The sequence below is a fragment of the Theropithecus gelada genome, chromosome 12 (genome assembly GCF_003255815.1).
Source record: "Theropithecus gelada isolate Dixy chromosome 12, Tgel_1.0, whole genome shotgun sequence".
Taxonomy (NCBI): domain Eukaryota; kingdom Metazoa; phylum Chordata; class Mammalia; order Primates; family Cercopithecidae; genus Theropithecus; species Theropithecus gelada.
Window position 1 is genome coordinate 108,874,056 of NC_037680.1, and position 15,189 is coordinate 108,889,244.

General features: G+C 42.5%; 1 protein-coding gene across 1 annotated transcript in view; it reads left to right on the plus strand.

Annotated features, from left to right (window-relative positions):
• DIS3L2 (DIS3 like 3'-5' exoribonuclease 2) overlaps positions 1–15,189 on the plus strand; it is a 378,448-nt gene that overhangs the window by 281,268 nt on the left and 81,991 nt on the right. The window contains exon 12 of the mRNA XM_025404797.1: positions 9,431–9,538. Coding sequence (XP_025260582.1) covers positions 9,431–9,538 — 108 coding nt within the window. The remainder of the gene's footprint in view (positions 1–9,430; positions 9,539–15,189) is intronic.

The following is a 15,189-nucleotide window of genomic DNA, read 5'->3' on the forward strand; positions in this document are numbered from 1 at the left end:
ATCACTGAAACCTAGAATGTTTGAGCAAAACCCTAGCTCCACCTGCTCCAGGAGAATTGGACAGCCAGTTTCTTCAGAAGTACAGCTTTGCCTGCCATTCACATTAGGTGATCAGAACCACCATGTACATGTTTTCTGCCATCCCATAAATGAGAATAGTGAATGGAGAGGAAGACAGAGTTGATCAGAGCCAGGAAATTCTGAGTCAGAAGCTGTGTGATCATCAAAACCCCGTTCCAGGAAACCGTGTCATGGGCAATAGGTAATCTCTATGCACAGTGATGCCTGAAAGACCCAGCACCTTCGGTGACCAATTAGTGAGGATAGCTAGCTGTGTCCTCATCTGAGCAGGGGGAATTCCGTACCAGACTTTGCTTGTGTCATACTGTGTCCCTACCTGACCTCTGTGGCTGGCCTAAGCCTCAATGCAATGTTTAAGAACTTCTCTTTGACCCCCGGCCCCTCATAATGTCTGTGACAACTGTGTCCAAGCTCTGGGCAGGTATAGGCAGCTTAAGAGAATGCAGCACAAACTTCTGACCCGCAAGTATCTCTTGAGCACACAGGGCTTCCTCCCTGACCCCCAAGCCCCAGCTGCTGCGCTCTGCTTTTATAACCAGGAATTACTTTTCAAAATCAGAAAATGAAAAAATCAAATTGGGTTAAGTAATTAAGCGTGTTTCCTTTTCTGTTTCCTTTGGTTTTGTGTTTGTCACAGTTATAGAATTTCTCTGTGGGACTACAGAGTTGGGGCTCTGCTGCTGAGTTGTGAAAGCGGGGAGCTGGGTGGAGGAAGGGCCCGCATGCGTCTGCTGCCCAGCACTGCCTCCAGCTTGGCAGGCACAAGTGGCGCCGGCCCGCAACCTTGGACAGCAGCAGCTGCGCGCTCTGATTCCTTTGAACCGCTGCTCTGACCTTTCTTCCTACTCGGTTTTGTTTCTTAAAGGACTGTGTCCAGGAACTTTTCTGCTGTTTTCACTTTACTTTGCCTATAAAGGTCTTCTGAAAAGCTGGATGAGCTGCGTTTCCGCTCTCCAGATTCTCTGCTTTCTCACTTGGCACAATCATTTCTCCCAGCTTCATCACACAGGGAAGAGGGGCTGGGGTTCCAGTTGGTTTCCCATCTATAGGCAATGTGGCACTGATTTCATTCAGATCTGTAAGTGACTGATGCCAGAATTGCAATCTTAGCTCATTATCTAAACTGTAATTGGGGGATTAACCTGTGGAATAAGACAGTATACAGCGTAACAGGTCTTGGGTCCAAATACCATCTCACTGACTTTTTAAATGAAATTCTTTTTGTTGCGATTTTGCTCACAGTAATAAGTATTTGGTTATTCTTGTTAACAATAGGGTATACTCAATAGGATAAAAGATAAATTTAAATAGTGTCCATTTAAATATCAGGAAAAAACTTTTTGACAGAAGATGGTTCCGTTAGGACAGGGGACAGCTGCCCACCTGAACTTTGGCCTGTCCTTCTCAGAAGGACACAACATTTGCTCAGTTAATGCCTCTCAACTGTCTTCTCTGGGAGATAAATATAATGTAATCGCAAAGTTTAAGGTAATTTTAGAAAATAAGCGAATTAAGCTTTAAAAGTAAAAGAAAACCTAAACAGTTGAAACCTAAACCTAAATTTTCTGCCTACTGGCCCAAGCATTCATGTTATTTTAGGTGCGAAACAGCTCAAGTGAAAGTTCGCCCATAAATCTCTACGATATTTTATTGGTACTGCTTTATAATAGAGATCAAAGATTGGGATTGGAAGCCTGTCTTAATGTAGAGTCCAAAGAGTTTTAAGATGTTTCTTTCTGACACCAGCAGGTTGTCAGATTGTTGATGTTTTGTTAATGTCAAACTGTGTAGCAAAGAGTTGATCAAATTCTGAATTCATGGAAGTGTTGATATGGAAAAGAAAACTCTTTAAACAGAGATGTTGGCTGGCAAGTGAATTAATCTATTTCCTTTAAGTTATTTCAGTGTGTAAGTGGGGAGCTAGCTGAGAGTACCTTGTTGTTAAAACCTCGAAGTCCTCAGAGAAAAGGGGTAAAAGTCACCAATTCTTAGACTGCAGATATGGGCTGCGATGGCCGATGGGTTATCGCACTGAGGCCTAAGGGAATGTGGTGGGGAGCCGGCAAAGGCCTGGGCTGAAAGGGGCAGAAGACGCCCTGTAGCCCCTCCAGGTGGTGGAGAAGCCCCTATGACTTGGCTTGTGGGCATCTGGCTCCCACGTCACTGCTAGTCCTTCCTGCTCCTCCTTGCCTGAATGATTGATTCTTCCCTTCTGTGGCCCTTTGTGTTGGTCACAGGGCTGTCCTGGCTAACCTGCTGCTGAACTTGGCCAGCCTGCCCGCTGTGGCTTTAGCAGATGTTTCTGCTCTCTGAGACTAATATAAGATTTTATAGTCTTGTTGGTACCCCCACCCAGCTGCCTTGGGCAGTGGTGTATTTACCCAAATGATCAATTTCTCTCTACTCTCTCAAGACCTGGTCCAGAATACTTAGAAAGTCAGTGTCCTATCATCACTGTCCCTTTTCTCCACGGCCAGCTCTTAAGCTCTGCCCTGACTCAATTTTGGTCCTGGCCCCAAAGCATGCTTAAGAGGGCTTAACATCCTTCAAGCCCCGTTTCCTTTTCTGCTGCCTGAAGTCCTTATCAATCTTCATCCACTTGGTATTTGTTGAGTACCAGCTGTGTGTCATGTTCCAGGGATGTAAAGATGAGACAGATTCAGCTCTTGCCCTGGGGAAGCAGAGGAGGTAGACAGGTAGCAAACACTTGCAATGCATCAGGCTACCTTCAGGTACAGAAGTGCCCCAAAGGTGAGGAGAGAAAGGTGAGTTAGAGAAGAAAGAGAGGTTGTATCTGCCTGGGCTGGTGGTGGGAGAGGAGCTTCTGCAAGGGCCAAGAAGACTTCACAAAGCAATTGTGTTTTGAACAGTGTTTCACATTTTGAGTAGAAAATTTCTAGATAAAAAGTGGGCAGAGAGGGCATTCCAGGCAGAGGCTAGAAAAAGCATAGAATGTTCAAGGAGCAGAATGCAGTTTGAAATTGTTGGGGTGTGCGTTGTAGAGAGAGCCATGGATGAGGTTACAAAGAGAGGCCTGGAGTGGTAGGCGAAGGAGCTCGGATTCTGAGGGCAAGTAGGGAAGCGATACGATCTCCTTCGACCAAAATAGAAAATCACCTTAGCAACTGTGTGGTTGAAGGATAGCAAGGCCAGAGACAGGAAAATTGTCATCAGTACCAGGGCCCTTCCCCCCAGTCACATCCTCTTGAGACTCTGAGTAACTACCCCAACACAGAGATCTTTGCTCACAAAATCTTATGAGAGTTTACCGATGTGGTGATGTCCAACTGGACCCGAGGAGAACTAGAACAATAGATGTCTTTAGCCTAGTGCCAAATGGACATTCTGAACAAGCAGTATTTCATTTACTCCATATTACAATTACTTCCCAATTCTGGCAATGCATATCACACAAGAAGAAGTAGGGAGAAGCAAAGGGCAGGGAAAATGGAGAAGTTAGCTTCCCACTGTTATCTTTGCTGTCCCCTTGGAGATAGGGTTCTTTTCCTGCTTCCCCATGGGGAACTCTTGGCCACCTGTGACCTTAGCCACTGAACATTGAGGGTCCAGGCTTTTCCAAAAACCCCTTGGCCCCATCGAACCCTCTAGGCCCTCCTTCATCCACAGGACATGCAAAAGTCCATTTACTAAATTCAGCTCCTTAACTATTGGGAAGGTAAAGCAGTGTGTCCTAATATAAATGGAATTGCAGATTATCATTGAGTGGAGATTAGTAAGAAGATGCAAAAGTCTGGAGAATAAGCAAGTCTTATCTAGAATAATTTCTGCTCCAGAATTGTCACTGATTTTTATCCTGAGAGAGGAAGAGAGACATATCCACACTTGAACAGTGAAAGGAGGAGAGGAAGAGACTCATTTGAGAGAGTTAGAATGTCAGATCTAGGCTTGGGAAGTGATTGGATATAGAAGGCAGAGAGAGGAGAGTGAAGAATCACAGGCTAATCCTCAGCTGTGTTCTGGGGGCAGGGGTGAGTAGCGTGGTGAGGCATGGGTGCGGTGTTTTTTGGTGGTTTTGATTTTTGGTGGTTTTGAGGGAGTGGTGGTCGTTTGCTTCCTTGCTTATTTAACTTGGGATGGAGTGCTGCTCTTAACAGAGGTAGGAAATGTAGACAGTGGAACAGGTGAAGAAGGGAGGAAAATGCTGAACTTTGTCTTCTCCATGTGGAGTTTGAAATGTTCATGGGACATCCAGTTCATGGTGTCCAGAGGGCATTGTAGAGGTATGTGGAGTCACAAGGCCAGAGGGCCAGGCCTTGGACATGGAAGACACTCATTGTGAGATGGCAGGAGACCAGGGCACACATGTAAAGTGAGTGGGCCTGGGAGAGACTGGCCAAAGGGAAGAGCTGGTAGGTTGCTTGCAACAGATTGAGTCTGATGATCTCAGTTTTCTTTGTGAAGAAGAGTTGAGGTTTTCTATTGAGAAAGATTGAGAAGGCAGTCAGGTAAGAGGTCTGAGGAGAGTAGTAATATTTTGGGACCTCATCTGAGGGGTGTGGGGAAGGAACTAACAAAGACAGGTGAAAGGCCTGCCAACCCTCATGGAGGTAAGAACTAAGACAGCTTAGCAACTCACCTCCATATGGCCCAGCAATTTTCTCTGTCACTGCTCAGTGAGGACTTGCAGAAGTAGGAAAGGCCGATTTATAAGATGGATCATGGGGTTTGTGGAGCTGGGATAGTAGAAGTGAGGTAAATAAAGAACCTTGAAGGAATTATCCTTGTGGTTCACACTGCATAGCGAAGTTAATGAGGACAAGATAGGATAAGACTGGGGAAAAGGATCAAGGGGTCAGGGAATGTGTGAACATTTGCACAGTTTTAATGATAGCCAGGAATTTCCCAACTCCTGGAGAGACCTTTCTTTTCCAGTCAGACATGGTGTTCCACACTTATCACCCTGGCCCCGAGGCTCTCAGGAACCATGGCAGGCCTCATGTAGCTGACCTGTGTGCATGGACTCTTACGCCATGGTCCAGGTGAGTCTCCCTCTGACATACGGGACTTGGATTGGAGAAAGCAGCTGATCAGAAGGGGCTGCCTGCCTCTCCTTTCCAGCCCTCCTCCACAGGGATCCTGCTGTGCCTGGAGTTGTGGGAGAGCACATTCACAGTGACGCTGGCAGGAATTAGGCCCCATTTATGAGAGACTGATGTGCCAAACCACAAATGTGATTGTAACCTGTTAATTCCTTTTCCTTTGAAACACAGAGGAATAACCATCTATTTACAAAACTATATAAACATAAAGAGTGTTTTCTATGAGAATTTCAACTCAATTCTGCTTTAAGACCTGGTAAATGTCTTTTATAAGGAATGCTTCTTAAAAATTAAATACAATAGGGACCAGGCGTAGTGGCTCACGCCTATAATCCCAGCACTTTGGGAGGCTGAGGCGGGTGGATCATGAGGTCTAGAGATCAAGACCACGGTGAAAACCCGTATCTACTAAAAATACAAAAAATTAACCGGGCATGGTAGTGGGCGCCTGTAGTCCCAGCTACTCGGGAGGTTGAGGCCAGAGAATAGCATGAACCTGGGAGGTGGAGCTTGCAGTGAACCGAGAGCACGCCACTGCACTCCAGCCTGGGCGACAGAGCAAGACTGTCTCAAAAAAAAAAAAAAAAAAATTAAATATAATTATACTAACCAAAAAGTTTTAAAGTTCAGCTTTTTCATGAGCACTTAGATTGGTAACTGACCATTGCAGTGTGATTAATAAAATGTCTTTTGTGTAAGATATAGGACACCACACAATTTTTATAGCCTGCACAATCACTGCATGTGCTGATAAGTTTTGGGAGGTAGTAGCCCAAACAGTGTAGCTTATACTTAAAATATTAGTTGTTTATGAAGTTTTTTTTGTCGAGATGCTTAAATATAAGTCTCGTGTATTTCATAAAATGTTTTATGTGATGCAGTAAACATAGAAAAAAAGAGGTGATCCATCTCCTGGGCAGAAGCCAGTCAGTTGTCTACACACTGGAAGTGCCTACCATGCGTCAGGTTTAGAGAGAGACAGGAGTGAGGCCTGGCCCTTGCTCCTGAGGTTTCAGTGTCCGTGGCACTCGAGGCACCTGAAGAAGCAATTAGGACAGTGTGGTAAATGCAGCTGAAGAGCAGGGAGGATGGAGTAAGTGGCTGACTGTGTAGGATGGCCCCAAATCATCTTTGAAAGAACAGGGGAGGTATATAAAATACAGCACACACTATGCCTGGGGGATTTTGGATAAACCTTTTAGTGGCAATGAACTGAATCTGAAAGGATGTACAAGAGTTTGCCAGATGTAAAATATCTAGAAAGGTGTTTCAGAAAGAGCGACTGGCACAAGCAAGAGCTGGAGCAGCACACAGACAGGTGAAGGGGGTGCAGCGGGAAGGCCCATGTGACTGCTGTTGCCAGTGCCCCAGGAGAGGGCCAGGGCACAAGGCGGAAGGGAATGCTGAGCCCGGTGACAGCACACCTTGGACACCACGGACTGGCCAGTGAGCTTTCACTGAGCGTCTTCAGTATTGTTCTACCAATAAGAAGACCAAGACTCAAAATTTTACTAACTTGCCCAAAGTGTACAAGAAGCAGTCAGCCCAGGATTAGCCCCCAAGCCCACAGGAAAGGTGGCAAAGCCTTTGTTCTATTTCCTGCACCATGCTGCTGCTGAGTCTATACTTCTTCACTCATTGGTAAAAAGGTCTTTAGACCTTGTTGTATTTTTTTAAGTGGTGAGGCCCTTTTTGCAAATTATATCTGAACCCCAAATTCCAACATATAGAAACAGATCAGGTTTTCACTAGATAATTAGCATACATTTATTTCATATTTAAATGTGTAACACAACACCAATTAATGAAAATAGTGACTTTCTTTTTAATAAGCTCATTTATTTTGGAATGCTTGCAGTTGACAGAGAACTTGCAAGGGTAGTACAGAGTGGTCCCATACCCAGTTCCTCCACGTTAATGTCTTATGTGACTACGCTTCATGTGTCCTAACTCAGAAACTGACATTGGAATATTACTGTTAGCTAAACTCCTTACTTTATTTGAATTTCACTAGTTTTTCCATCAGTGTTTCCCTTCTGTTCCACAGTCTAGTTCTGGCCCAAGTTATAATGACTTTCTTTTGACAAACACTAAAATATGAAGTTAGGAACTATAATGCATTATCAGATGCTCAGTTTTGTGACTTAAAGTAAGATACTGCCTTGAACACTTAGAAGACACACTATCTGTACAAAAGGCATTATGCCCTGGACTAATGTCATTGCAACAAGCATGCTGGGTGGCTGAGCAGCCAGTTACCAAAATACAGTTGATAGAACAAACTGTCTGTTAATGCAGCCCAGAGGAGAATACAAGAATGTACACCCAGCAAACTTGATGTAGTCTGTCTTAGCTCAGGCTCCTATAGTGACATGCCATAGTTTAAACAACAGAGATTTATTTTCTCCCAGTTTTGGAGGCCAGAGTCCCATATCAAGGTGCTAGCCAATTCAGTTCCTGGTGATGGTCTCTTCTTCATTTGTATATGGCTGTGGCCTCACATGGCCTTTTCTCTGTGCCTACTCATGCAGAGAGAGACTTGTGTCTCTTTCTCGTCTTATAAAGTCACCAGTCTATTAGACCAGGGCACCACCCCATGTCCTCATTTAACCTTACTTACCTCTGAAAGACCCTATCTCTATATACGGTCACACTGGGGGTTAGGGCTTTAACATATAACTGCGGGGTGGAGTGGGGGGGTGGCAGGGAGGGTGCCAATTCAGTCCCTAGGATAGCCCAAAGGCTGAGTATGTGAAATCTTTATCATTCAACCATGATGGTATCATATTGAAGCTTTCTCCATTTTGTGCACTATTTTTAAACAGGTGAAGATGTACCATTTTATAAAACACTTGATATATACAAGAAAATGTTAAATATTTGGATTACATTGTAATGCATCACAAAATAAGTTAGCAAAGAAAATACAGTATTGTCTGAACTGATGGTGCAAAAGTAATGCAAGAAAAAAATTTCAAAAGTAGTTGTCTGTAAAAGCTTTTACCAAAGGCTGTTAGGAAAAGCTATTACCAAAGATATCAGGTAGTCATTAGGTTTCATATAGATGTTAAAAGAGATGGCATTTTTTAGAAATACCAAACAATTGCCAATTATTTGTTATTGGTTTGGGCCATGAGTTCTAGAATTTACTGTTCCATACCAAAGATATTTACTGTACTAAAGTAGAGTACAGTTGCAGATACTTCATGCAGAATAAGAAGCTGCTGGAGTTTGTTCTGTTTCTGCCCATAAAGAAACATAATTTGCTAAATGTACCTCAACTACAGCATGGCCGCCCTTTGCGTATCACTTCTCAGTTACCTAGCATGGGGTTTCAGTGTTATCCATGCTCAACACTGCAAGCCAAAGTGGGCCATAGTAAGTGTGCTGAGTAAATGGCTAGTACTGCTGATGTTTTTAGTTAGAGAGATGGAGTGGATGGTCCCAAGAAAAATATGGGAAAAGGAACAGATAGGCGTAGATAGGAGAGAGTTTTTGAAGTATCTTCAGGAGATACAGGTAGAGATATTCATTTCATCTTTGGAATACTAGGAAAAAACAAGTAATATTTTGGGACCACTTCTAGTCATCATTTGAAAGTAAGCTGAAAAACAATTTTTAATTAAAGAGTATATACTGTTGACTCAGTTTATTATGGAACAGAAAGAACAATAAGGAGAATAAATGATTTAGGCTTAAAAAATGGGAAAATAGATAACTACTTGATCACAATGTTTATCTGGGAAACCTGGATGTATGACCCTTTCAGTTTTATCACTCCAGTGATATTTTAGTGATATCTTAATGTTCCAAAATGTAATTTGGTAAATTGCGGTATATTCAATTACTAAAACATTGATTCAGCAATAACAATAGCTTATTTTACTTTTAACGAAATCCTGTCCAGAGTTTACACTCAGTTCTTGGGCTCTTAAGTATATGTATAATTTAACTGGAGTACTTATATCCAAAAGTACAAGTACTTCTTGAGTCTGGAGCTTCAGGTTTAGTAGATAATACAATGTAGCTATTTTCCATTGCTTGCAATGTGTTTTTTGTCTTCTTTTACCAGTTCTCCTCACTTTCCCAGCTCACATTCCCATCTGACTCTAGAGGCACATGGAAAAGTATACAATAGTGTGGTCTTTCTGCAGAGTCTTTGGGAACAGAGCCACCTCCATCTTCAGCTTGCTCTGGAAAAGCTGAAGCTGTTCACCAAAACTCTGCCCGCTGGGCTTCTCCTAAGCAGATTGGAGAAAGGTGCTCATGGGCCTGTGCTCTGTTTACAGGTGGTCCCCATGCTTCCCAGGCTGCTGTGTGAGGAGCTGTGCAGCCTCAACCCCATGTCTGACAAGCTGACCTTCTCTGTGATCTGGACACTGACTCCAGAGGGCAAGGTAACAACTTACACGTTTTCTTTCTCCACTTACCTCTGTTCCATTCCATGAGTCATGAAGTACTCACCATGTGCCTGGCACTGGCTTGGGTGCCATGGTAGCCAGGACAAGGGAGATATGGAGCAGCCGTCATAGAGAAATGTCAGAGTCCCTGCCTCAGAAGAGCCGTCGGCCCCACTTAGAAGGCAAGACTGACCCTAAGCACTTTGAACAGGTTTCATGTCTGTTATCAGGTGAAGGAAGAAATTGAGTAAGCAGAGTGATGCCTGGGAGGCTAATGCAGGAGACAGGGTGTAAGTGGGATTGAATGAGGATTGGCAAAGGCAGGAGGGGCAGCCCAGCCTGCAGTTAGGAGAGCAGAGCCTGTTTGGAGGTGGATGTTAGGTAAAGTGGGAAGTTTACATAGGTGGGGTGAAATCAAACTGGAGAATCACAAATGAATTGTAGGTGTTAGGGCTCCTCTGAAGTGTCATGAGAAAGCTGATTGTAGAAAGGTCAGTGGTGCATCGTCATGCAGGATGATTGGAGCTGTGAAGATGAATTAGCAAGGTAGTGCTATAATCAAGGCACAAGGTGGTGAAACCACAGACCAAGAACAGAGAGAAGGATGTCAGCAGGGATTCCTAAGCGTAGGGAAAAAGATGTCTGTGCCTGTTATCGGGATGTGCCTATGCATATCATAGGGAACGACAGGAGAGAGATACATGAAAGAGAAACTAGTCCCCTCCTGCAACCGAAACAACTCCAAACATTCAGAAGTAGGGTCCTGATTAAGTAAGCTCTGGTGCCTTCTCAATGGAATATATACAGTTATTAAAGTTGTTGACAGAGACCATGGAAGAACATGGGAAGTGTTTATACTGTAATATTAAATGGAAGTAAAAAAAGATATTTAATTATAAAGAGGTTCCAAATAAAGATAGAGGATCAAATACCCACATTTACTTTCATTCCCTCCCAAAACCTCACTAAAACAACAGTAAAGGGATTTTTTTTTAAGACATAAACCCACAAGGACAAAGAGAGTGGGAGAGGAGACAACAGCAACAAAATTTTGGAATCTGGGTAGCAGATGGACGAGTGTAACTGACTTAGCAGTCCTGAGAAAGCTGAATCCTGAGCCAGCAATAGAGAAAGCCAAGAAACAACCCAGTTTACGCAGAAGAACCCTAAACAATTCAGAAATTGACAGTACCAGATAATTCTAGAAGGTGGGGGAGGGATGGGGGAGAATGAGGCTAACAACAGTATTGAAAGTTTATCTTTAAAAATTGCCCCTCCTGTAACTTAGCGGAAGATCAGAAATGTGTTCTCTGGACAGGGTAAAGTAAGAGGTGTTGGAACTAGAGAACATCAAACATGCTTGATGGCAGTGACACCTTGGGGGAGATTGAGTGACTGTTGGCATACTGAATGTTAAGAGTATCAGCTTTCTTTTTGCTGCCAGCCCCAGAATTCTGGTCGCCAGGCCTATATCCATGAGTCAGGACGTGGGAAAATCTCTGAGGAATCTGAATAGCGAGGAATAAAAACATAAAGATACTAACCTTAAGAGTTTCCCAATCAACAGCCCAGCTGTCTCTCCCTACAGTAAAGTTTACAGACTATTAATAAGCTTCACCCACACAGTCAGAGCTTTTTAGGATTTCATTTCCATGTATGAAGAGACAACCCGAAAGAAGCTTCTAATATGAAATAGGGAAGCTATTACTAATGCATTGATTCAACAATAGCTTTATTTTACTTTGATGAAGCCCTGTCCAGAGTTTACACTTAGCCCTTGGGCTCTTAAGTATATGTATAATTCAACTGGAGTACAAACAAACAGGAAAAAAGTAAACAAACAGGAAATGAAGAAAACACACAGGAAAAAGTAACTAGAATGAAATACACTAGCAGGGAAAAGAAATTAGCACTTATGTCTTTAGGGAATTTTTTTAAAAAAGAAATAGCTGTATCACAAAATCTTGATACTTTAAAAAAGAAACATTTGGAGGGAAAAAAAGAGCTCTTGGGAATTAAACATAGGTTAGAAGAATTAGAGATTCAAGATATCTATTGAAAGGTAAAGTTGGGAGTTGTCCCAGAAAGATATAGAAAAGACAAAAAATTGGAGGACTAGTCCAAGATATACAATATCTGTTCAATGACCATTCCAGAAATAGAGAACAGAGTAAACAGAGGAAAAGAAATGATCAACAATATAATTTTAGGAAATGCCCCATTCCTGGAAGATATAATTTTCCATATTGAAAGGGCATACTGCCTAGCACAGGTATAGAGACACATCATCAAGACACATCATTATAAAATTTCAGAACACTGTGGACAAAGAAAAGACATACAATAAAATCAGAAATCAGAATAACTTCAGACTTTTCTCCCACAACCCTAGAAATTAGATGACGGTGAAGCAAAGCTTTCTAATTTCTGAAGGACCGTGATCTCCATGCCAAAATTCTGTACCCAACAAAGCTATCGATAAAAAGGGTAGGAAAGGGCTTTTCCAGACATACAAGGCTTCAACAAAAATGTCCATCTCATACACCCTTTCTCAGGAAGCCACCAGAGGATGTGCTTCACCAAAATGAAGGAGGAGTAAATGAAGAAAGAGGAAGACATGGGACCCAGGAAACAAATAATCCAATACAGGAAAGAAGTGAAGGAATCACTTAGATCAGGGCTGGCAGACTTTTCCTGTAAAGGGCCAGATAGTCAGTATCCCTGTCGAAGCTACTACACTATCCTTCAGGTCTGTCTTAAAGAAGATGCTAAGCGCCGGGCGCCATAGCTTACACCTGTTATCCTAGCACTTTCACAGGCTGAGGCAGGTGGATCACTTGAGGTCAGGAGTTCAAGACCAGCCTGGCCAACATGGTGAAACCCCACCTTTACTAAAAATACAAAAATTAGCTGGACCTCGTGGCGGGCACCTATAATCTCAGCCACTTGGGAGGCTGAGGCAGGACAATCACTTGAACCCAGGAGGCGGAGGTTGCGGTGATCTGAGATCGTACCATTGCACTCCAGCCTGGGCAATAAGAGCGAAACTCCATCTGAAAAAGGAAAAAGAAGATGCTAAGTTGGATCCTCTCATGGGCTTCTACATTCTGTCTGTTGGAATCAGTTGTTTTGGTTGATATGTAGATATGTAGCTGGAAAAGAAAGGAGCATTTTAATAACTTTTTCAGATAATTGTGGCTATTCATTTTTGTACTACACCAGACTTTAATAGTTTCTCAGAAGTTGGTTGCACCAGGCACAGTGGCTAACACCTATAGTCCCAACACTTTGGGAGGCTGAAGTGGGCAGATTGCTTGACCCCAGGAGTTCGAGATCAGCTTGGGCAACATATTGAAACCCTGTCTCTACTAAAAATACAAAAATTAACCAGGTGTGGTGGCATGCACCTGTAGTCCCAGCTACTCAGGAGGTTCAGGTGGGAGGATCACCTAAGCCTGGGAAATTGAGCCTGCAGTGAGCCATGATCACGCCATTGCACTCCAGCCTGGGCAACAGGAGTAAGATTCTACCTCAAAAAAAAAAAAGGTGGGGGGCGGGGCTGGGCACTGTGGCTCATGCCCGTAATCCCAGCACTTTGGGAGGCTGAGGCAAGAGAATCGCACAGCCTGGGCAACATAGTGAGACCTCGTGTGGACAAAAAAACACAAACAAACAAAAACAAAACAGACACCAGAGTGTGTGCTCACTCTCCCCAAAATACCTGAGTCTAAATAACTATAGTTGTGTGTCAGTTGTTCCTTCAGGTGAAAATGGTGTTCCATAAAATGATCAATCAGTTCACGACTCAGTTATGTAAATGCTTTTCCTCAAGACCACCAGCGTGCTTCTACATGCAGCAAAAGTGAAAAAGACTAGCAATCAAGGGTTGAGACATCATAAAATTAATAATCTTTACTCCTCTGGTCAGAGCATTCAGTTGTTCGATACAAGTATGAGGTATTGGAGTGCAGTAGCCACAGATGCGCTGGGTGCCATTGTCGGATTTGCACCAAGGCAGCCGCTTTACCCACGAGGGCTTTTGTGCCACCAGTGTAAATGTCAGCATGTGGAAAGGACAAACACTGCCTTAGTATTATTATGAAAATAGTTTTGACCTCCTGGACTCCTGGAAGGGTCTCAGGGATTCCTAGGGGTACATGGTCCATACCTTGAGAACCAAATGAATAGTTGGTGGAAGGTTTGGAGTAGATTAATATATATAGCACACAGAGAAATCAAGCCGATAAAAAGACAGTTATTAATTCCAGTGAGAATAAAAAGTCGTATAGAAAAGTAACACTTAGTATTTATGTAACCATAATAGTAGATTGATAAAATGAATTCTGATCATTGTCATGTATTAGGAGGATTAAGGACTTGAATAGTTATGTGGGCATGGTGGGGGAGGGAGTGTGTATGGAAGGAAAAATAAATTATCTTCTGTAGTGAAAAGTTTGCAAATAACACCAAAAAAAAAAAAAAAAAAATCAGGAAGTAGCAGACAGGTTATATAGAAAGTTAATACCCAAATACTCTTTTAGAAGAAGTTAAAGTAGTTACTCTTGGGAAGTAACAGAGAGGGACAGGGGGCTGCTTTTTTTCATAACAAGACTTTAAAACTATTTGAACTACGTATACTTTAATATTTTTATTGTGAAAAATTTCAAACATACATGAAAGTAAAGGGCACTATAAACCCATCCTCCCCACCTCCCAGATTCAACTACTATCAAGACTTTTTTTCATTGTCGAAGTACTTTGAAACAAACCACAGACATGTCATTTTGCTGAGACATATTTCAGTATGAAGCTGTAAAAATTTTGGACATTTTCTTATATAGCACAATGCCATCAGCACACCTAACAGTGACTACTAATGCCTAGGTGTCATTCTAAACCCAGTCCATAATAGATTTCCTTGCTTTCTCCCATAGATTTGCCTGAATTGGGATCAAAACGAGTTCTACACATTATATTTGGTTTTTATGGCTCTTAAATATTGGTTCATTTAAAAAAAGGACCCTTTTAAAGATTTTTTTAAGATTTAAGAGGCAAACGCTATCCGAAAACAAGGAATTATGAGGACAGTATGCCAGCAATCATATTTTGGTGGGGGTGGGAGCATGCATAGGGGAAAAAATGAATGGAAAAAGACAGTAGGAAATAAAATAGAATGCCAATAGTGGTTATGTTTGGATAGTAAAACTATGAGTAATTTTTTCTACTTTTTTGTATTTTCTAATGTTTTTTGAAAATGTGTAGCTTTTATATTTTTATAAATGCTTATTTTTGTGAAAGTTTAACTAAACAGAAAATAAAAGCCCATAGAAGAAAGCTAACTTGAGTCAACAGAAAAGAACTTTGAGTCTGAATTATGCCTGCCAAGGTCAGACCCAAGAAATAAAAAGCTGCCCAATCTAATGAGCTTCTAAAATATGAGGGTCATAAAAGAAGCACTAGAAAGTGGCAAACTGTAACTCAGTTGGCCTCTGGGGTTTCTGTTGGAGGTAGTGTCTGGTGCCCAGGCCGCTGGCATTAGGGACTAGAGAGCAGGTGTGAAGTAGGCACAGGATCCAGGAGGGGCTGTGGGCCTCAGTGCAAACCAAGCCAGATCGGAAGTAATGAGAGTTTGGACTAGACACAGGATT